The sequence below is a fragment of the Balearica regulorum genome, chromosome 1 (assembly GCF_011004875.1).
Source record: "Balearica regulorum gibbericeps isolate bBalReg1 chromosome 1, bBalReg1.pri, whole genome shotgun sequence".
NCBI classification, from domain to species: Eukaryota; Metazoa; Chordata; class Aves; order Gruiformes; family Gruidae; genus Balearica; species Balearica regulorum.
This window is the reverse complement of record NC_046184.1, coordinates 139,409,080-139,430,590: the sequence shown is the minus strand read 5'-3', so window position 1 is coordinate 139,430,590 and position 21,511 is coordinate 139,409,080. Positions and strand designations below refer to the sequence as shown.

The window sequence follows — 21,511 nt, the reverse complement described above, 5'->3', positions numbered from 1 at the left end:
AGGGCTGTCCAGAGACCGGGCTTGGAACTGGCACTCCTGCAGCACCACTCGGGTAGGGACTGATGTCCTCGGGCTGAGCTGAAATGGAAATCCTGGTCCATGGACAGGGTGCATGGATGGAGGTCCACCCTAGGGCTGGGCAGGGCCAGTGAGGCTCTTTAGTGCCCTCAAGGCTCTTGACACCTCAGATTTTTAGGAAATTCTGAGAATGGTGATGACAACATGTAGATGTCTACAGTGTAATTGCCTACAGCTGAGCTAACCTGAGCTAATCAGTCTCATCAAAAGAGAAATGAGCAGAATTCTTCCCACCCTAAAGCAGACTTCTAACAAAGGCAGATCAGTATAGGCAAGTAACTAGCTTACATAAAGACCTCCACATTGCAGTGATCCAAAATTGGGTGAGGTGACCAGATTGTCAAATTGCATACTAAGTAGCAGCATAGTAATGAACAATAAATCCTACTCAGTATGTTGAATTTAAAATTAGAAATGTCTTGCCATCTTGAAAAACATTCATATTTTTCTAATTGTCAGGAATGACACTATGGGAGTCTCTTGAACTTGACTGAGAATTTTTGGATCATGTCATTTAATTATTTTATTTTTTCTTTTAAATCAGAAGAGGTTCAAATAAGGACCTGTCTACAAATATGCAATAAATAAGTTAGCCAGGTTAGACTGTGCAGTAAAATACAGAGTGAATTGTTTTTGTAGTACAGAACAACATTTTATGCATGCATCAGTGTCTTGAAAGAACTGACAAGAATGGTCAGAAAAGAAAAACATGGATGAAATACAGATCCTGATTTGAGTTACACTGGCATAAAGATCTTTAAAATATAATTAAGAGACTGCCACTTGCTTCACTTGTTCAATTTTCCTTTTAAAACAAGAGTAAAACAGTCATTCACCTTGTGTGTAAGCTATCAGCTCTCTGAGAATCTTTTTATTCTTTCTTACAGGTAACTGTTTTTGGTGATTGGGGTAGCTCTTAATGTGGAGGCACAGATGTCCTTCCCCAAAATTACTTTATAAACTTCATTAAGTCTCGTTAAACCTCATTCCTTGTCACCAACCTTTTTCTTAATAGCAACATGCAGTGGCAATGTAATCTATTAGAGAAATTGTACAGAAACTTGTAACACCCTGAGTACTGTGTTCAGTTTTAGGCCCCTCACTACAAGAAGGACATTGAGGTGCTGGAGCGTGTCCAGAGAAGGGCAACGAAGCTGGTCAAGGATCTAGAGCACAAGTCTTATGAGGAGCAGCTGAGGGAACTGGGGTTGTTTAGCCTGGAGAAAAGGAGTCTGAGGGGAGACCTTATTGCTTTCTACAACTACCTGAAAGAAGGTCGTAGCCAGGTGGGTGTTGGTCTCTTCTCCCAAGTAACAAGTGATAGGACAAGAGAAAATGGCCTCAAGTTGTGCTAGGGGAGGTTTAGATTGGATATTAGGGAAAATTTCTTCACCGAAAGGATTGTCAATCATTGGAACAGGCTGCCCAGGGAAGTGGTTGAGTCACCATCCCTGGAGGTATTTAAAAGACATGTAGATGTGGCACTTAGGGACATGGCTTAGTGGTGGAATTGGCAGTGCTAGGTTAATGGTTGGACTTGATGATCTTAAGGGTCTTTTCCAACCTAAATAATGCTGCGATTCTGTGATTTTCTAACAATAACAAGTTTCCATAGATACATAGACGTATCTTTTACTGATATTTACACATTTGCATGTGATAATCTACAGCAAGGTTTTTTTCTTGTGATTTCCTCCACAGTAGAAGGCAAATGCGGCAGACCACTTTTCTGGTTTTGAGGGTCACCTTGCATGAAAAACACTGAAGTGTCAGCGTGATGTGGATTTATGTCTGTTCTCCACTGGTTCAGCTACACAATCCCATGAAAGGCTTAAATAACATCGAGTATCTAATTCAGAATATGTAGGTTGCGGAAAACAATTTCCTTTTCCTTCAGCAATAACTCATGAGTCTTCAGGTTACTTACATTTTTGTTGGAAAAAGCACAGGCCCTTTTCTCCCCTCTGAACTGTGTCCTTTAATCCTGTTTCCATCCTTTTCCCATCTGTTTATTCCCCTTTCCCTCCCCATTTCTGAGCTTCTGTACTCACTGATAGTGAAACTCCTTTTGATCCTCTTAATTGATCAAACCCTTGTGTGAGTCTTTCCCTTCTGCAGCTGCAGAAGTTCTAATACACTCTGACCCTCATGAGGGTTATTCTTTCATTCGCCTTTTCTGTTTCTTAGTCTCACAAGTTCCTTCACTGCCATTGTTGTCTCCAGAGAGGTCTCTTATCTTGCAAGTGTTTTTCTTGGGGTTTTTTTGCTTTGTTTTGTTTCTGTGGGATTTTGGGGTGTGTGGTTTTTTAAGTTCTTTTTGGCTTCTTTCTTTGCTCCTGGTTTTCTTCTTTGATAATGTCAAGAAGACACACCTTTTTGCACTGTATTGAACATCTGAGTCACTCATTACTGTTTCTTACTGAAGTCTGTTACAATCTTTTAATGTACTTGATTATTGAAGATATTTTTCCCCTGCATCCTAACTTGCTTTGTGACCATGATCTTCACTCTTCATTTGCCCCCCCTTTTTCTTTCTTTCTTTCTTTCTTTCTTTCTTTCTTTCTTTCTTTCTTTCTTTCTTTCTTTCTTTCTTTCTTTCTTTCTTTCTTTCTTTCTTTCTTTCTTTCTTTCTTTCTTTCTTTCTTTCTTTCTTTCTTTCTTTCTTTCTTTCTTTCTCTCTCTCTCTCTCTCTCTCTCTCTCTCTCTGTCTATCTGATCTTGCCCATATCATGGAGGCATCCCAAATGGTCTCCCAAATCCCTAGTTGGTGTTCAGTGTTTCAACCACAACAGCTGGAGGAAGCAGAACAAGCATCAAGTGTCATTTACCTAAACTATCTCATTAAGCATTTTAATTTGCGTCTCGATCCTCAGCAGCTGCAGCTGAATTTGGGTGACACAGTATGGATGTGTTATTTGGTAAGTGTGAAATAATGTAACTGCCAAAGGGGAGAAGAGCATTTCTAGCTTCTACAGACACCACAAAACTGTTTATATCAAGCTCAAGAAAATTGACCTAATCAACTGATACACATTTCTGCTAACAATATTTTAGGTAGGAAAGTGTTTCTCCTGACAAGCATGACAAATACTGTTACAGTATTTTCTTGCCTCTGCTTTGCTCTGTGACAGCGGCAGCCAAGTTATTGTTAGGCTCGGGCAGAGCTATTTATACCCTGGGACTTGCAGTGCTCCAGTCCCTACCAGCATTCCCCTACTTACTCTGGGGCACAGAGACAAATAAAGGGAAAAAAATTTAAATCCTGACCCTTTTTTTTTTTTTTTAATATTTACACTATTCCTAATCATAGTAAGAACATAAACCCAACTTCCTAATCTAGTTGGGTAAATTGAAATGGAGACCTTCTTTCTGTTGGTTTTTGTTTGTTTGTTTGTTTGTTTGTTTGTTTCTTAGTTGCATTTCCCTTTCTCCCAATTTAGATTGCAAACTAAGGGTCAGGGATGGTTGCAGCACAGAAGGCACAAGCCAAACCTCCTGTACACCAGTCCAATGAACCATTCCTTATTAAAAAAACAAAACCAAAACCCCACAAAACCAACCAACCAACCAAACCCCCCAAAGACTTTGATTATTTTGTTTACTTCACGCATGACTGAACATAGTTTACCAGCCAAAATGATTTTGTGTTAATTGAGTGACAGATCTGAAGTAACCTTTCATCAAAACAATTCTGACCTCTCCATTTAAGTCCTATACGAGGAACAGTTAAAATATATTCATCTGATTCGCAGCCTCAGGAGATCCTTCTCTGTTATTGTTTTTAGTAGGAAGAAGATTTTAGCAGGTTATAGCACTTCAGAAGGATAAGCTTGTTTTTCACTATGCTGCACACTTGCATTCCTTAAAGCTGGAAATTAGGAGGAGAGAGTCAAGGTTCTTTCCCTTTTCCATCTCTTACTGTCATCTGGAGAACAGCTGAAGGTTTCTGCATCCATCTTGCATACCACCAAGACAAGAAAATATTCCCATTGCTTTCCTAAAACTTTTATTTTCAAACTCAAGCATTCATGCTGGCTGGAGAACTCTGAAATGAAGTTTTTTTTTTGTATAGAGGTCCACACTGACAAACTTCTGGATTTCTCTGAAATACCTTAACCTTGAACAAGTCCATATGAAAACAGGAAATAGACTTCTAGGAACTTTCTTAGGAATAAATTTATATGCAAACACGTATATACATGTTGTAGTTCTAATTGGCTTAATACCTGCACAATTTTTCCAACTTTTCTTTCTAATTAAAAAAAAAAAAAAGGCACAAATTCCTATTTACTTTCAGCTATTCACCCCAAAGTTTAACACGATTTGTAATCTTTTGCTATTTTCAGATTCTGGCAAAGATATGCGTTTTCTAACAGTGGGACAAAACCTATTATCGTATATTTCAGATCCTAAACTACACACACTATAGTCCTTACAATAAAACTGAAATTCAGTCATTCAGATTTTTTTTTTTTTTTTTTTTTTAATATTTAGGGCTGACTGATACTGAAATTTTTGCACAATATCACTTAGAAAAAATCGTTACTTTCTTTAACTCAATTTTTTACATAGCAAAAGGAACCCTTTTGCTATGTTGTGATTTATGCTTAACTGATTCCATTTTGAAAATAAAACAAAATATTTTTTTCAGATTTCCTAAGTATCTTAGTAGCTTTTTAAAAATAAAAAAATAAATTTTAAAAAATCAACTATCTGAGACAGCTGCAAGGAAGCATAATTCACCTTTGTCCTCAACTTTTTAAAATAAAATGAATATTCAGTACTCTCTGGGAATGCACAAAATTCTAATATACTGCATTTACAAATTTCTACTTTTTATTTTTAAAGTATTTTTAACTTTGCATAGTTATTTCTTTGGGTTTAGATATTCTTCTTGTTAAATACAGGTTAAACACACTATAAATTTTCAGATTAATGATTTGGAATACTTCATTAGCATTCTGTGCATCAAAGATTTTTTTGACATCCAAATTATGAAAAATGTCTGGAGAAAGTAATTTATAAACAAATTCCTGGGGATGGTTTTGGGTTTGGTTGGTTCAAACTTATCTGAAAATATTTGCAGAAGTTGCTTGGGACTTCCTTTGCATCTTTGTCTCGTTTGATACGTTTGCTCAGTATCAGGAAAATTGCTGTCTCGATCTTGCAGGTCTGTTCATTTCACTCAGAATGATTGCATCCACTTTATGTAAGAAAGTAATGATTGTCCTTGATTTATTTTCTGTTAATAAAATGCATTTTTGAAGGACAGAAAGAACAAAAGACAAAACATAATTCTGAATAGGTTTCTCTTTGTTTTTTACCATCTTTGGCAAAGTGGCTCTGCTTTGTCACATTCTTAAGTGTGTTGCGCTCTCGGTTCTTAACTGTATCTCTTAATGACTGCAATGGAAAGCCGATACATGCAAATCCATACTATTTCTCTCACAAGCAATAAAATAAGGCTTTTCTGTTTTCAAGGACTTTTGAATAAAATTTGGAAAAGACCAGTAATTTTTTTTGTGCCAACATAATCATCTGTCTTCAATGTGCCATCAGCTGCTGCTTGGATGAACTGAAAATTACGTGGACCGTTCAGCAAGTAAATAGATTATTCGAACAAATCTTTAGGAAGTGTCTAGATTATGTGCATGAAATTACTGTGGATGGAATTTCTTTCCAGGGCAACATGTATTCTTCCATGTTGCTGTTAACTAAGACTTCCAAATGTGATGCATAAGATTGCATTATGGCACTTCCTATTTTAGCAGCAGAGTTTATGTACCCACAGGTTCTTCTTATTTGGGACTTTCTTCAACAAGAAAAGAAAACAGTGTAAATGATCAAATCAATCCTTTTTGAAGATGATGATAAAGAATTCAGGAAAATAATTCTTTGTCAGCTGCTACCATGCAGCAGATAATCTTGACTATTGAACAAATTCAGTGGAAGCTCCTCATAGCACAGCACTTTCTCTAGATAATTAGCTCAGTCATGAGATATCTGTCTTGATTTCAGCAGCCTGAGCACAGTTTCACTATGTATTATATTTTTCCTCCAGCAGTTGTTCAGTGTAATTGTTAGATATCCACCAATGTGCAATCCTTTCTGTTTTAGAGGATACTTAACACTGCAGTTTCTATCATAAGATTTTAAAATCACTGCTACTACTGGGTCTTTTCATGGTTTTACCTCAAATACTGTATATTCTGCACAGTTCTTTATGCAAGCTTCTTCTAGCAACAACTGATTCTCATAAACTAGCATTATGTCTTTGAATATCACTCAGTTATTCTCCACCTACACTGGGACATAATGTGCTGTCTTTTCACCGATGTAACAGTATAACATCGTAAGATAACCAGATACTTAAAATAGTACAAATCTAAAAAATTACAAATTTTCACTGAAAGAACAATAAAGTTACAAATTTTTAAACTCAAATAGCAGATTTTTATTAGCTGTTTGAGGAATGCATAGTCATAAAAATAATATGTATATTTTCTTTATAGTAACCAAACAGTATTCTCTATGTGTCACATATAGTTCTACAAGAATTTACCAACTGAAACCTTTTCTAAATTGTTAAATAACTGAAGAGCTGAATATATACACATATGTGATATCTACTTTATATAAGATTAGCAGACAACCTAAAAATTCTAAATGATTCTAAGGATATAGGAAGCAGGAAGAAAGGATTCAGTCTAAATAACAAGAGTTATCTGAAAAATGTTATTTTCAAGTGCGTTGCAGCTTTCATCTGCTACTCCGTATAAATGAAGAAGAGCTGGCGAGTGTTAGAGCATGGGAGCTGACAATGGCTACAGAGCACACTCGAGATTCAGGAAAAGTCTGTGGGCAATTTACATCAGTACACTGTGCTCAAAGGGTTATGGCTCAAAGGCGTCTGAATTCAAGGAGAGACCAGCTCCCCAATTGGCAGTGAAGAACAGGCTTGTTTAACTTGTTCTTCTACAGAAAGAAGAAACAAAATAAAACGGACAAAAGAGATGACAGTAGCAGCAAACCTATGAAGCTACTGTCGTAGATTAAATGCAGTTAAAATGGGGTCCAGACAATAACACAGCAATAGCTACTATTCACTTCAAGAACAGCTTATCAGAAAACACCATTTAGCCATCAGTGATTAAGAACGGTGCTATTATAACATAAATGACATCCATATCCAGTGTGTCACTTCATTTTGGAAATATTAATATATCTTACTGAGACACTTTTATTTAATCTCACGGCTGCTACCTGTCTGGTGGAGCTACGGTTGTCTGTATGAGTATGACAGGATAAACAGATGGGTGAAGAATAACAAAACAGAAGAGGAGTCTGTTAGGGAGATCAAACTCTGAACAATTGTGTTCATAGCAGATTTGCTTGAACTAATTGTAATGTATTTTGAGACTATATGTACAACTTGTGTGGTTTTTTTTCCTTAATGTGTGAAGGAAAGAGGTACTCTGAGAGCTGAATAGGTGAAATTGTTGGACAATTCAGAGAGCTGGAAAATTGCAGGGAAAATGGACACTAAACAAATTAGCTGTGAAGCATCGGGACAGAATCTTGAAGGGTGCTGCAGAATTAGGGTTTACCGGCTGTTTTAGAAGGGAACTGATATACGTGACTGCAGGGAGCCCTGACAATTTTACTACGAGCTTCACTGAGGAAGAGACATATAGTTATCTTTTTATATAAAGAGAGTTTACTATCCAGATGCTTTGCAGAACAAAGGTATCATTAATTACTGAGAGATTAATTTGATCCTTGTAGTTAACCCTCTGACAAAATGGGGTTTTATATCAGCTGAGAGACACTGGGAGAGAGCTCTCTCTTTTTAATGTTGAGCCTTATACAGTTCATCAGCTTTACAGATTAGAAGTCTGACAGCTCTTTATGTCTCCCAGTATATTACACTGGCTGCTCCACAGCCACAGCCACGGACAGATATGCTTTAGTTTTTATAATGCTTAGGAAATCAGTGGTTAAAGTCTGCGCTGCTCTTCCTCCAGCACCACATGAAGTTCCAGGTCCTCACTGAAACATCACTGCAGAGCAACAGATGAACATCGCACAGTAACAGACTTTGCTCTCCCAGAGCTCAGTGTTTTGCTCAGTATGATCATGACATTATATAGCTGCATAGCTGATAAGCTAGCATCAGCTCTTCAAAACATTAGCAATGTGATTCAGACATGATGTGATGTCACACATGCCCTGTCTCCAACCTCACGCATGATTTTCCATATGCTCTGTATATAGGCAAAACTGAACAATTCTTTATTCTGCGGGGAAAAAAAATCATGGTACAACTTATTTCCTTCTTTTCCCTATGCCTTACCTATATGAGCTGCTTGTACTGACCTACATTAATTCAGAATCCCCAACTTTATATTGCTGTCTGTAAGGCCTTGAACTGGTCTGGTGCTACAGTGCCCAACATTAAAAAAAGTGGGCTAAAAATTTGTTTTCAGTGTCATTCAGCACAAGTGTACCATCAAAGATAGATGTGTGGTAAGACAGCCTGACCGCAAAGTTCTCATGTGCGTGGCCTTGCTGGAATTCCTTTTAGATGACATTTTAATAGCTATATGAATTTTTTCTGCTTTTCCTCTGTCAAGGTATTATAGTGCCCTGAATCAAATTCTCAGGTGGGGCAAATGTTGCATCGTCTACAAAGGCACGTGGTGCACTGATTAATAAAGCCCTTCAGCCTTGTCTGTTCTTCATTGTCCATCTTGCCAATTAAACACTTTTAAAGAGCCTGAAGGAATGCTTAGTATAGAATTACATACCTTCCCAGAATGTAAATTCTAAATCTCAGTAAATGAGAGGCATATTTCTGCTCTGGGAAGTGTTCTGTGCATAAGTTCAAAGAAATTTAAGAGGGGGTGTTAGATTTTGTTAGTTTATTTTAATTCTGAGAAAACAGCAAAAATTCAAGTATCAAATCAACGTTTCAAAATGTTATTGGAAAGGTAGATGAAGGAATACTGTCTCGTCTCCCCTTCTCCCCAGTAAGTCTGTGCCATTGCTGCTGTCACAGCCAGAGCCTTTTAAAGCCTGCCGCGTCCTATTGTCTGTGCCAGCCTTTAAAGCTCCTTCCCCTTTGCTGACTTTCAAGCAGCATTCAGAGGGTTCTCCCAGTCTAGTACATATAATAACCATCACCCCTCCAACCCTGATTTAAGTGCAGACTAAGTGAACTGGAAGTCTCCAGGCTCTGTCATTGAATTGGTTCCTAAAGGTAAATTCTCTTATAATGTGAAAAATGCTGTGGGATAGAAGAAGCTGTAAAGCATCTTAAGGTCGCCTATTGTCCTTTAAATTCATGCTATAGACTAGAACTGCAGCCTGTGACTCTTTAGTCCACTGAAACATTTCTTTCTTTAAATCTGTTTTTATCTTTAAAAATGGAATGTTATGTAGTTACAGCATGGCATGTAACAGGTCATCTTTGCCCTTTTTGCATTTTTTAGTACTTTCCATTCTATTGAACTGATGAATTGATTAATGAATATTAACCACTGTAGAGCACATAAATCTGTGACAGTCTGTTACTACATTAACAAGCTGTCTGTGAACTTAACAAAATTCAATAAAATACCAAAAAGAGTTTTTCTCTCAGTATTTAAAAAAATGAGGTGATACAAAAAATGTTTTTCACAATAGGGTGCTGAGGAATGTAAATTACTGATTAAGATGTCTGTATACACTCACGTAGGTAGATAGTCTGACATCATAGACCTCACCTATTTAGTATCCTACTTTTATTAAGAATAAAGTACAGAATTAATTATTCTCTGGTCCATTTCTGTAGAACTGTATGCTTCCCTGGCTGTGGGAGGATGGCGTGCTTCCCTGTCTGTTCCTGCCTTCCTTGTCTGTTCTGTGATACTTGAGGAAAATAGTAGCTATTTTTTGTTTACTCTTTTTTTGAAGTATTTACAGATTCTCCAGTGTATCTTCTGTTCAAGAGTGCTTCTTGAAGGAACCAACTGATATCTGCTTATTCTTAATCCAGGAAATAATTAATACTTTTAAACAGTGAAAATACTGACTGTAGTTATACTAGTGCAGACAGTTCAGTTTCTGTACACAGCAAATTAAGCTGAGAGAGAATGACCAATCTATAAATGAAGACCTTTGGTTCCCATTTTACAAAGCAGAATGTCACCTAAAAATTGTAGTACAGTAACAGTTATTTATTTTTGGAAAAACATCTAGAGGCCTAAGACAGAATTTAGCATCCATAACTTTTCATATCAACACATTTAATAAAACGAGAAGCTCTGTCTCTAGGTGTTTGCAATGAAAGCATGTGGCAGAGGGCAATGGGTTAATACAACAAAGAGAGGAAGAGAGAAAAAGGTAAAAATGAAATTATTTTGACTAGCAAAATGAGAAGCAGACATGGCCCAACAGTGTCTAGATATGGTCAAGGGGCAAAGGTGCATTTTTATAAGAAGACAGTGCAATGGCTTAGTAAATATTTATGTAAATCTTCTTAGCACTATTTATGTAAAAATGCAAAGTTCTTTTAAGTCTTCTATGATTAAGTTAATCAGAATTCTTCCAAGGGAATAAAATGATCATAATTATTTCATAAATATGTGTAGCATGAAAATTGCTGTGTTTTGCTAATTATTTTTGGTTTGCTCAATTTTGTTTTACTCTTTCAGTATATTGCAGTTCCTGTACAGAGTGAGGTTGTACCAAAAGAGTGATTTCCTGTGGTGTAAATTAGACTTTCATAAGACTAGAGGACTTTTAGTTTGTCATTGTATCACCAGCTGTTTTGTGTCTGTAAATTGCAGGTGAATCTGTCTGGAAAGTCTTCTTCTTCACTCCAAATTTCAGTCCTGAAGACTCCAATGGTTGCTACGATTCTCACGTTTGCTTCTGCCATGGAGGATTCATCACATGGCATGATCCCCCACTGCTCTTCGATCTTTCCAGAGACCCTGAAGAGAAAATTCCACTGACTCCAGACACAGAGAGCCGTTTCTACGAAATCCTCAGGGTCATACACCTAGCAGTGGACAACCACACCAGATCCCTGCATGCTGTCCCTGACCAGCTGTCATGGGACAACCTCCTGTGGAAGCCGTGGCTCCAGCTGTGCTGCTCATCTCTCTTTCAGTCTTGCTACTGTGACCATGACTCAGAAGGGAGCCTGACGGAGCTGCACTCAGGATAAACAAGCTGCGATTCCCTTTCAGAAACTGGAAAAAAGAGAGTGTGGGTAGCTGACTTGAATCACTGCGGTACTAGCCTTTGGAAGGTTTTGTTATGTAGGAGGACCTGTCTTTCAATACATCATTGCAATAGAAGAGAATTTCAGTCAAGAAAATGTTCCAAGAGAAGGAGGGCAAGACACACCTTTTCTGTCTTTATAATACAAGAATTGGTATGAAGTACATGTTGCCATCCTCATCTGCAAATGTGTAAGCTGTAGGCATTTTCTAGATGAGATCATTTTCTAGATCTTCAGCTTCAGCTTTTTCTTACACAGTAAGGAATTTACCTATAGTTTCTGTCAATTACAACCATTAAATGCACACTTTCCTGTCCTTTTTGCTAAGTATTATCCACCATTGGTAGGACATAGCACCAAGTAATTGAAAATAGACAGATAATAGTGAAGAGGTTCACCTGTTACTATAATTTGGTAACTGATAGATAGGTAAAGAGCAGACCTATAACAGCATCTCTATTAACAAGCGTCATGGATATAAAATAATAAACAGATTGCCAACAACCTAATATTACGTGTGCCATAAAAATGTAGAGAGCTGTGTAGTGGGAGCCCTTGAATCCACATTAAAATGGGGTCCCTAGCTAGTGTCTTATTGCATGGCATCAACCTCTGTTTCTAAAGGAAACCACGTCAAGTGTACCAGATGTGTGCTTGAGTGTGTATTGTAAGTCTCCATATATATATATATATATATAATGCCAGCCAAATTCATAACCCCCCAAAACCTCACAAATCCTTCAATCCCTGATATAGACACACCTTTATGGTCATAGCCCATTTACTAAAATCAAAGATTTGGTCCATACTTGATATCTGAGTTCCAAATTCACATGATACTATAAAGATATGTTTATCTATCTATCTATCTATCTACCTATGATACTTATTCTTCCTCTGATGAATGTAGTGTGCATCAGAAATAAATAAAATTTGGTCTTCCTTTAAATATCTTTGCCATCATTTAAGTCCTCTGAATAGGATCTATCATTTTCTGAGAATAAACTTGGACTTGAGCACTTAAAGCCAAATATAACTGTGTCTGAGTTCTTAGCAAGGCCTTGGGAAATCTACAGTACTTCAGGGCTAATTTCTGTATCCATTTTTATCTGCATCTTATTCAGGCACATTTTTTTTTCCACTCTACAGGCAGGCAAACTATTTTCTTTGGCAGATTGTACCATAGGAGAACATATCAGCAAAACACTAAAATGATTTGATGTCTGATAATAGAAGATGACTTGCTCCTTATCAGAAAACACTAGTTAATTCCAACATTATAATGTATTAAAATCTGTTTGGTGGTGTTAGCATATCACTAATACAAAAGTGATCTGTGATGTAATGCAATAGCTTCAGTCAGCCAACATTAAGGTTGTGACCTGGTTCTTGGGAGCTATTGAAGCCTGTCCTATAAAAATATATTGTGACATATGGTATATTTCTCTGTCTGTAAAACCCAGGCTTTATTTGATTTTTCTGCTGCAGTTTGACTCAAAATTTCATTCTCCACAATATCCAGATGCCTGTCCTGGGAAATGTACTCTCCTTGAAGTCCTATTTTTTATGTTTCACCTTGTGTTCATGATTGTGTATCTTAAGTATGTGCTCTGCAAGCTCTCTGTAGGTAGCAAAGTTCTGTGTCTGCTGATAAAGTTAGTCTAGTCAAGTATTTCCCTGATAACCACTCAGGACTGTTTATATTGTACCTGGAAAGCTGTCAGATGGCCATTCATATGGCATAATTCCCTCTTTGCTTTATTTAATCACTGAATGTACTACATAAACTTAGGAAGAAAGATGCTTGCAGTTCAAATACAGGTACTCTTCTGCAGTGATCAGTGGCTGCCTCTTGACATCGCAGCAGGATCCATACATCCCAAATTTTTGATCCTCACCACGCGGCCCAAGAACCCCTTTGGGGCACAGCAGGTGGGCAGCCTGGGCTGCGGCCAGGGGGCTGGCTGCCCCGGCACTGGGCGCTGCGGCAAGGGGGATGCTCTCTCCAGCTCCCGCAGCTCTGCTGCAGCTTACACAAAACTCGTCAAGCAAATATTCCTGCTGAAGCATATGGGAGGAAATAGGTTGTGTGTTAGGTATACAGCAGTAACTCAGACAAGGTGTTTGGTGTCATTGGATCTGTTTTGTTCCCATGGTTGCTGGACTGTGACCTTAACAGGGATCTCAATTTATATTCTCAACGACATCCACATCTATGTTTTTTCATTGGGAAGATGCTATGTTGCTATTATTTCTTTTCTGTCTGCAGGTGCAAGAATTGTTTGTTCTGTTAGGCACAGAAGCTGTTCCATGCTGCCTGACTCAGGTATCAAAAATCATAATTTTTCTACTGTTCTGATTTCTTCTTACTTGAATATGGCCTTTCTTTTATCCCCTCCTTTCTCTCCAATCTCCTTTCTTAAAAAGTCCACACCCCTCAAATACTTTTCCACCTATTTCTTTGCCACTCAGCCCTCCCATTTGCTTGTCATATTGATCACAGTGGCTATTTTGCCATAATCAATCAGAAAATAAAAATGTTCTTTGTGAAAAGATTTGACTTTTAGGACTCCTTGACTCTGCTAACCTCCTACTTATTTAAGTTGTAGTGAGGATTAACTTTGCATTATGAAATCTAAGAAATTAAAACACCCCCAAGACACCCTGAATAATACAAGTTCTTTCTTCTTTGTGGCACAAGCTTCATATTTTTCAAAATATAATTTAGTGCAACATTTAATATTTTGACTTAAGCAGTAAAATCTGAAATCCATTTTTACAATTATTCCTTCAAGAAAGATTCTATTAAGAATAGGGCAGTATTTTTCATACTCTATGTTAATGCCATTTCATTTAATGCCTAAAATAAACCTTCGCTTTATTGCAAATGTATTATACCTTTCAGTACTGTACCTTCTGTTCTGGAGATGGCATATCAGACCATGGTAATTAGTCTTGTTTATCTGCAAAATAAAAGCACAATGTACCATTTTTGTAATGCCACTGCTTGATGTAACAAGGAAAAGTTTTGTTTGTCACAACAGGTTATTGATGGGATAGACACGATTCACAATTCGTTAACAAGGAAGTCTCAAGGAGGATGTGCTGCTCTGGTACTTTGACTTTCAGTCTATCATTTAACGAGCATTGGTATTGTAACATGGTGCCTGCTTGTAGAATATGTCAGTTTAAACTGGGAGTTTAGCTTCAGAGGGAAGTGTAGTCCTCTACAGCATTATTTAATGGTATCACATCCTAGTTTGTCACAGAGTCACTGTATGGCCCAGAGCAAGTCATTTAGCTCTGTTTTTCAGTTCCTCCTCTGCACCCAAAGAAGGATAACAGTATTCCTCTAAATGCTGGGAATACTGAAAGAACAAAAAATGCTGAAAGTTTAAGCTGCTAAAGGTGCACTTTGTAGTCAATAAGGCATCTTCTTTACAGAAGGTACAGTTTAAGAGCTGGAAAACTAGGATGTAGGAGATGCTCCTATACTAGGAGGCATAAGATACCCTTAACTTCAGCTTTGCAGATAGGTTTTGTGCTTACTGTTTAGCACATGTGGGACTGGGGCCTGAAGGAAAGAGAACAGATGGCTAAAAATGATGCACTCTGGGGATTCAGAGAAAGATATTAGTCACATTTTTTCTAATTATATTTATCTCTCTTTTAGCAGACATAGGAAACTACATGGAATTATTTAAATAGTATTTCCCCCCTCGGGGACTGGATGTCACAGGTTCCTGGCTTTTAAAAATAGAGATGTCCTGACTTGCCTCGAATTACTGTGTCAGAAAAAAAAGAAAAAAAAAAAAAAAAGGGAAATATGAGCCTTTGGAGATAGGTGTCAGCTCACTGAAATCCAACTGAAAGTTTACAGAGACCTAGGTGAATATGGTCTGTGTCCTTCACAGCTCAGTAAGAATCATCACTTGCCAGCAATAGTTTATTTCACATTGTAGTACTGTGAGATCTGGGTGTTCAGATGTGCGGACAATGTAGAAAATTTCACAGAAGATATCACCTGGTATAGGAACAAATGGGAAAAGAAAGAAAAAGAGGGCAAGCATAGCTTAAAAAAAGAAAAGTTCTAATAGAGTACATATATTAAAACTTAGGGGGGTTTGACTTACATTAGGACATGATAGTCCTGTCCACAAGACAGACCTTTTCTTCTTCTCCGTCATTTCTCTTTCCTCTGGCATTGCCTGTGCAACATCTGAAATATGCTCTGAGGAGCTCAATTCAAGAGGAGCCCACCCTGCCCGAGCACACTACAAGCAGTGCGGCCGGCTGCATGGGCAGGAGGAAGGGCTGGCAGAGCAAAACTCCGCGCTGGGTGCCACCAGGGAGCAGATGGTTTCTAGGGGTTATCTCCAACCGGAAGACAGAGGCCTGTGAATTGCTGGTTCCTCCGGGTCCGTCAGTGACTGCAGGTGACCAGGAGGAATGAAGATGCCTCTGTGGCCGTCTGGACTGCAGTGTGTTCTGCAGCAGTATCCTTCAGCGACAGACTGTCAGGTGGAAATTTGCTGGGGGCCCACAGGATGCAGGACCCATGGCCTCCGAGTAAACGCACCAAGCAGGCTACTCCCAAATCATCATTCAGGAGGTGACTGATCTTAATCTGAAGCTCTGGGTCTAAGACAGCAACTGTCACACAGTTTGTTCCCCGAAGACCAGAAGACCTGAGCCAGCCTCTAGGTTCTCCCAGTTTTACAGGCTGCTAAAACTGCAAATAATTCAGGGAGTTCTGGAAACACCCTGATAGATCATATGGCTTTTCCAAAATATTTTGGTGTTCTTGGTAGCTTTTATTTACATCAAAACCGATAACAATCTGCCTAAAACTTCACCTGTACAGCAGACAAAGGATGTCACAAATTGTTCTTAAGACTGCCCACAATAGCTTTAACCTGCTAGTTCAGTACTGAGAGCAGTGAGCTTGCACCAACACACGGTCCAGCAACGGAAGGTTTCTTATGCATACGGAAAGATGCTGAATTCCAGACTCCCACTGAAGCTTGCACTATGCTGCCTAGTAGGATAAAAACTGGCTTGATTATCCTCACATCTTTAAATGTACTGTCAAAAATATGAAACATTGCAGACCTTGCATGATGTGGATTATAGGCCTTGCAAAGCTTATACAGCATCTCCTTATACAGTATCTCCATTAGAAAACATTCCTTTAATATAAATCATGCTAGATTCCCTGTGTAGATTAATGTTAGTCTCATCTATAAAAGAATAGTGCCACAGGTATTTTCCTTGAAAAAGAAAACTATGTTTGAAGAGAACAGATTCAGCATATATGATCAGCTCAGTTACAAAAACCCCTCCAACATTATTTATTCTACAGTTATCAAATAATAAAGCCTTTTAATGCAGATAATATTTTATTTGATTTGATTTATGTGAAAAATGCTGTGAAGTAGTTGAAATTATAAGGCAGAGCTCTTCATTGTGACACTTATTTTAAGAGAATTCGATATGAAGTTGCTTTGGGTAGCAATATGTATTACGAAAGATTAGACACAAAGCACCTCAAAAGCCTTATGGACTCAAGTTGGACTGCAAGAGAATAACTTTGGTTTAATATGGTCTTCATTGTTCACAAATGAAAAACCAAGTTATGAAGAGGAAAAAAAAAAAAAAACTTTAAAAATGGTTTGCTTGTGCTGATAGTGATAAAAAGAATACTAGAAGTTTGTACCGTGTGTGAAAACTTCTTTAATTTTTTCCTTTTTTTTATCTTTTAGGTTATACCTCCTCCTGTCAAACAGACAAAATATTCAGGCTTAGGAAAATGTGCTGATTGGTTTGTAATTGTCAACCTTAGACTGTCATATGTAATGCATTGGGAAGTAACTGATTAATGCCACTGTCCGGATAACTGCTTAAGCTCCAAGGAGATTGGTAGAATAGGAATTTTAGATCCTAACACCTCCCTATCTGATAGACATGAAAAACATAGCCATCCAGACATCACCAAGCTTTTAAAAAGTATATTATTCCGCAAAAGGAGCTGCTTCATGCCCCATCCTTCTCCCCTGTGATACTTACTAAAAATAAAGGGAAATCCTTTCTGGTACTAAGATTTATGCTATTGAATGGCAACCCTCTTTGATTATCTTTCAACAAAACTCAGTCACAAGAGGCCATCCCTAGCAGCTAGATGGCATTCTGCCCTTTCTGGAAATTAATGAGAATTATAAAAGTCTTTTGCTTGAGCTCAGGCAGGTGCATTAATGTACACTGAATGACCGCTGCAGACACTTTTACACATCAATTTTTAAGCACTCAGTACCAGACTACGTAGAGGGACGCCATCTTCACATTTTAAACTTATGCTCAGTTTCAGGTATCCCCTGTGTTTCCCCTTTTTGCTCTTCAGATCCATGTTGGGGAATGCAGCTTCACTTTAAAAAGTTGGCTTGTCAGATTTACCAAAGACTGTTTTGTGAACATGTAAACCCTTTGAGTGAAAAGTTGTTACACCATAACATGAATCAAGGTGATCATCCATTGAGATCCAGACTCTGGCCTTCACAGTTTAAAGTCAGGGTCCAGATCTTAATGGACGATCACCTTGATCTAATGGTATAACAACCTCTTTTCATGCAAAGAAATGGTTTGCATCCATAAAACTGTCTTAGGTAAGCCCGTAGAAAGGCAGCAGTGCCGTAGAAGCCTTTTGAGGAATTGTATCTGATTAAGCCCAAGTTCCTCTTCTGTCTTGAAAGCAATGCAAACTGGACCAGAATTCTTTGCTGTTTATTGAAAACTTGCTACCAGTAAATCTCTGCTGACCAGAGACTTGTAAGGTACCAACCCTCTAACATCAGCTGTGGCTTAAACTTTTATCCAACTGATTCTCAGGGTACCGAACCTTCAGCTTTCCTTAACGGAGCATGTGTAGTTACACTAGCCTGACAAAGCCAAAGGAATACATAGTCAGGAAAGAGGTAGAATAAGGAAACCTTTTAGGGGATGCATCGTATGTTTACAGACTGGGACCTTGGGTATGCTTTCCATCTTCTGTCACCAGCTATGGGTCCCAGCCACAATATCATTCAATACTGGCTAGGGGAGAAAGTACAGAGTCCATGGACTAAATGGACATGGGCAATCCCGCATGGTGCCTAATTTTTTATCTTATTTTTTTTAAAAGAAGACTGTGAAGTTCATCAGAGCATGCATCTACAAGCCAATTTAGAGGAGGTTGAGAGATCTAGGAAAGCATAAAGGCTGGGAATGAAAAAATTAATTCTTCATCTTCAGGTTGAAACTGTGCCACCGAGTAGTAAACAATTTTATATCCAGGGAATCCGGAAGAGGATAATACTACCTAGCGGTAAGGGCACTCGCCTCAGTTGTGATGACAGCTTTGCTATGAAACTTCAAGACTGATTAAATATTTTTAATCACATGAGGTACGCAGATTGCCTCTGGAGCAGAGAGGGACATACCTTACGGCTACCAAGTCACTTTCTGTTGCCGTTACTCGCTCCCTGACCCGGTGAGTCTAGGAGTCCTTCCTGCAGAGTTTCAAAGCTTGTACAGAAAGGGCAGAAAGTGTGTTGTGCTTCTCCTTGCCCACCCTCTTCTCACACCCAGCCAACTGCTTAGGGATGCTTTCTTTTAACTGTGTGTCCCATCTAGATAAATGTTGAGTACGGAAGGCTCAAAAGAATTATCTGTCTTCTTTGATCCCAGGGTTTGAAAGAAAACTGTTCTTGTGCAAAAGAACCTCTTTCTTGCATTGCCAGGAGTGCTCTGAAAGTAGGATCAGGGTCCTTAGATGTCGTAGGGAGGATGTATTCCCTGATTCCAGAAGGATTTAGAAATCACTGTAGGTAGAAGTGTAGTTGCAGGTCTGAGATTTTTCTTATTTACGTTCCTACACCTACAACGAAGATATCCAGAGCTGAGCTCGCCTCCGTTTCTACCTAGGGGAGAAAAAAACAAGATGTGTCTAGCCTAGCTTGTATGGCTACATGAAGATTATATCAGTTATACCTAAGAATATTCTTATTTTGATTTTTTCATAGATTAAAAAAAAGGCATAGGATAACTAGTATAAACAGCATAAATCTCAAGACATCTGTGTTTAGGGAGTTGAATCCCACTTCTGTCTCCTGGAATCTTTAAAATATTTTTTAAAGAGTGAGGCATGTATGAAATTTAAATGCTTTGAAGAGTACCCAAATGGAGATTCTCATAATCAGAATTTTGCAACTACATGCCTACATTTCTCTTAAAGCACTGTTTTTAAAGGCTAAGCTTCCTTGTTTGCTTGTTTGTTTGCTTTTTTTTTTCACTCTAACCTTCACTTCTTTTTGTCTGTACCATGCTCTGCAAATCAGTGAAAAAATATCCTATTGAAAGTATTTAAAGGAACTGTCATCATTATACAGGTCAAGCAATTTGTTTTTAAGGTCATATTAATCATTTTGTATGCCTACATTTTAATTATTTTACTAGGGTGAGATATTTCAATTAGAATAGAGTTTTGCCAGCAGTAAATTAAGATCTTTTCCAATTTACATTTTGTTAACATCAATTATGATTGTGTTGAAAGAACTCGACTAGAAGAATACTGCTCAACATCTGAAAAAAAGTCATGACATTTAATATACATCTGTCAATCTCTACTATAGTGAATGCTTACCTGCCGTGTTAAAAAGTTTACATTGTTATATGCATATCATACATTTTCCATCTTCTTGTATCTTCAGAAATACTTCTTAGCCAAGCAAACAAATAAACTGCTATGTATTATGCATGAAAAATCATTCTAAGTCTCCATATGCTAAGCCTTTTTTAGAGTTTGTTTCTTAAGTCAAAAATGTTTACCCTGCATTATATTGGGTATAAAACTAGTTGCAGCACCTTAATGGATTTTATTTCTTAATATTCTGTATTATCACATGACTAAGTACATATCTAGTGATAATATGAGCAGAAAGATCCTTCTTCAGCAATGCATTTGAACACAGGCTTGCAATTTAGCTATCTTCATCGTCCCACTGTGTTCAGCAACTTTGCTGAGTAAGACCCTTCACCAACAGAAGATGCATAGACTGGGTCATGTATAATATTTTACTCTTACTGTCAGTATCTTTAATTTACTCTAAAACCAATATCTTGTGTATGTTTTAAATGCCAGGTATTTCCAACCTTTCCCATTCCATAATTTCAGGCTTTGCCCATCAGATATTTGTAAGCTTGTCTCCAGCCTTGCTCTTTGTTGGAAATACAATGGAAGCTAATATCTTTTTCTGAGTTCAACAGCCAATTACTTCTGTTACAAGGATACTGTTTACCATCAAGATCATGATGTAGAATGTACTGGCTAAAAAAGATAATAAAAACCTCACAGAAGAATGAAAAGCTTTCAGAGCGGATAAATCCAAAGGCATTGAGGGTCAACTACTATCCAGCTATAAAATGTACCTTTTTACATGGGTCACAAGAAGCAACACTGAATTTGTTAGATTCCACTGTTAAAAACAGAGGACAAAAATTTTTAAATGAGAGCTGAAAGAAGCATTTTCACACAAGAGTTAGAAACAAGCTAAGCCCAGCATTAACTACCAGCCATATTGGCTTATGACTTCATAGAAATAAAATGCTGTTGGCACGGCAGGAAATAAACTGAAAGACAGAAAAACTGGATGCAAGCATGAAGTATATGATTTAGACAAGTAACTACAGAAAGATATCAAAAAAGAAAAAAATGTCAGCTCTGCTGACCTTCATAAGCAGAACAGAGAGAACATGAAATGAAAAAATCTAGACCAGAATAGGAAAGCATGTTTACAGTTATTACTGTAGGTGGTGCATTAGAGAGAAACACTTCTCACTGAAATGAGTAGGGAAAGGCAGATGCTTGGCTCATCCTGTAATCTTATACTTAGACAGGAAAGGATCTATTTAATTTAGACATCTATGAAGCACTATTATTGGGTGCACAGTGAAGGAAGTCCCTCTAAATGCCTGCTTTTCATACATATATTTACTGCAACAATGTAGATGCCTTCAAAAATTTCTAGAGGAAGGTCATATTTGTGTTAATTGTAAGCACAGAAATTAAACACATAGGTTCCCCCTCCAGCTGTGTTGAAATAGAAATTTTCAAGGCTAATTTTAGAGGAAGAA

The 21,511-nt window shown here is 37.8% G+C and overlaps 1 protein-coding gene across 7 annotated transcripts in view; it reads left to right on the top strand.

The window, feature by feature from the left end:
• Window positions 1-17,227, top strand: part of STS (steroid sulfatase) — a 128,104-nt gene extending 110,877 nt beyond the window's left edge. For 5 of the 7 annotated variants that reach the window (XM_075736290.1, XM_075736283.1, XM_075736255.1 and 2 more), the window contains one exon: window positions 10,908-17,226. In XM_075736290.1, the coding sequence (XP_075592405.1) occupies window positions 10,908-11,290 (383 nt within the window). In that variant the 3' untranslated portion in view covers window positions 11,291-17,226. Of the gene's footprint in view, window positions 1-10,907 lie in introns of all 7 variants that reach the window. The other 2 variants (XM_075736237.1, XM_075736246.1) reach the window with 1 other exon arrangement.
• The last annotated feature ends 4,284 nt before the right edge of the window (window positions 17,228-21,511 follow it).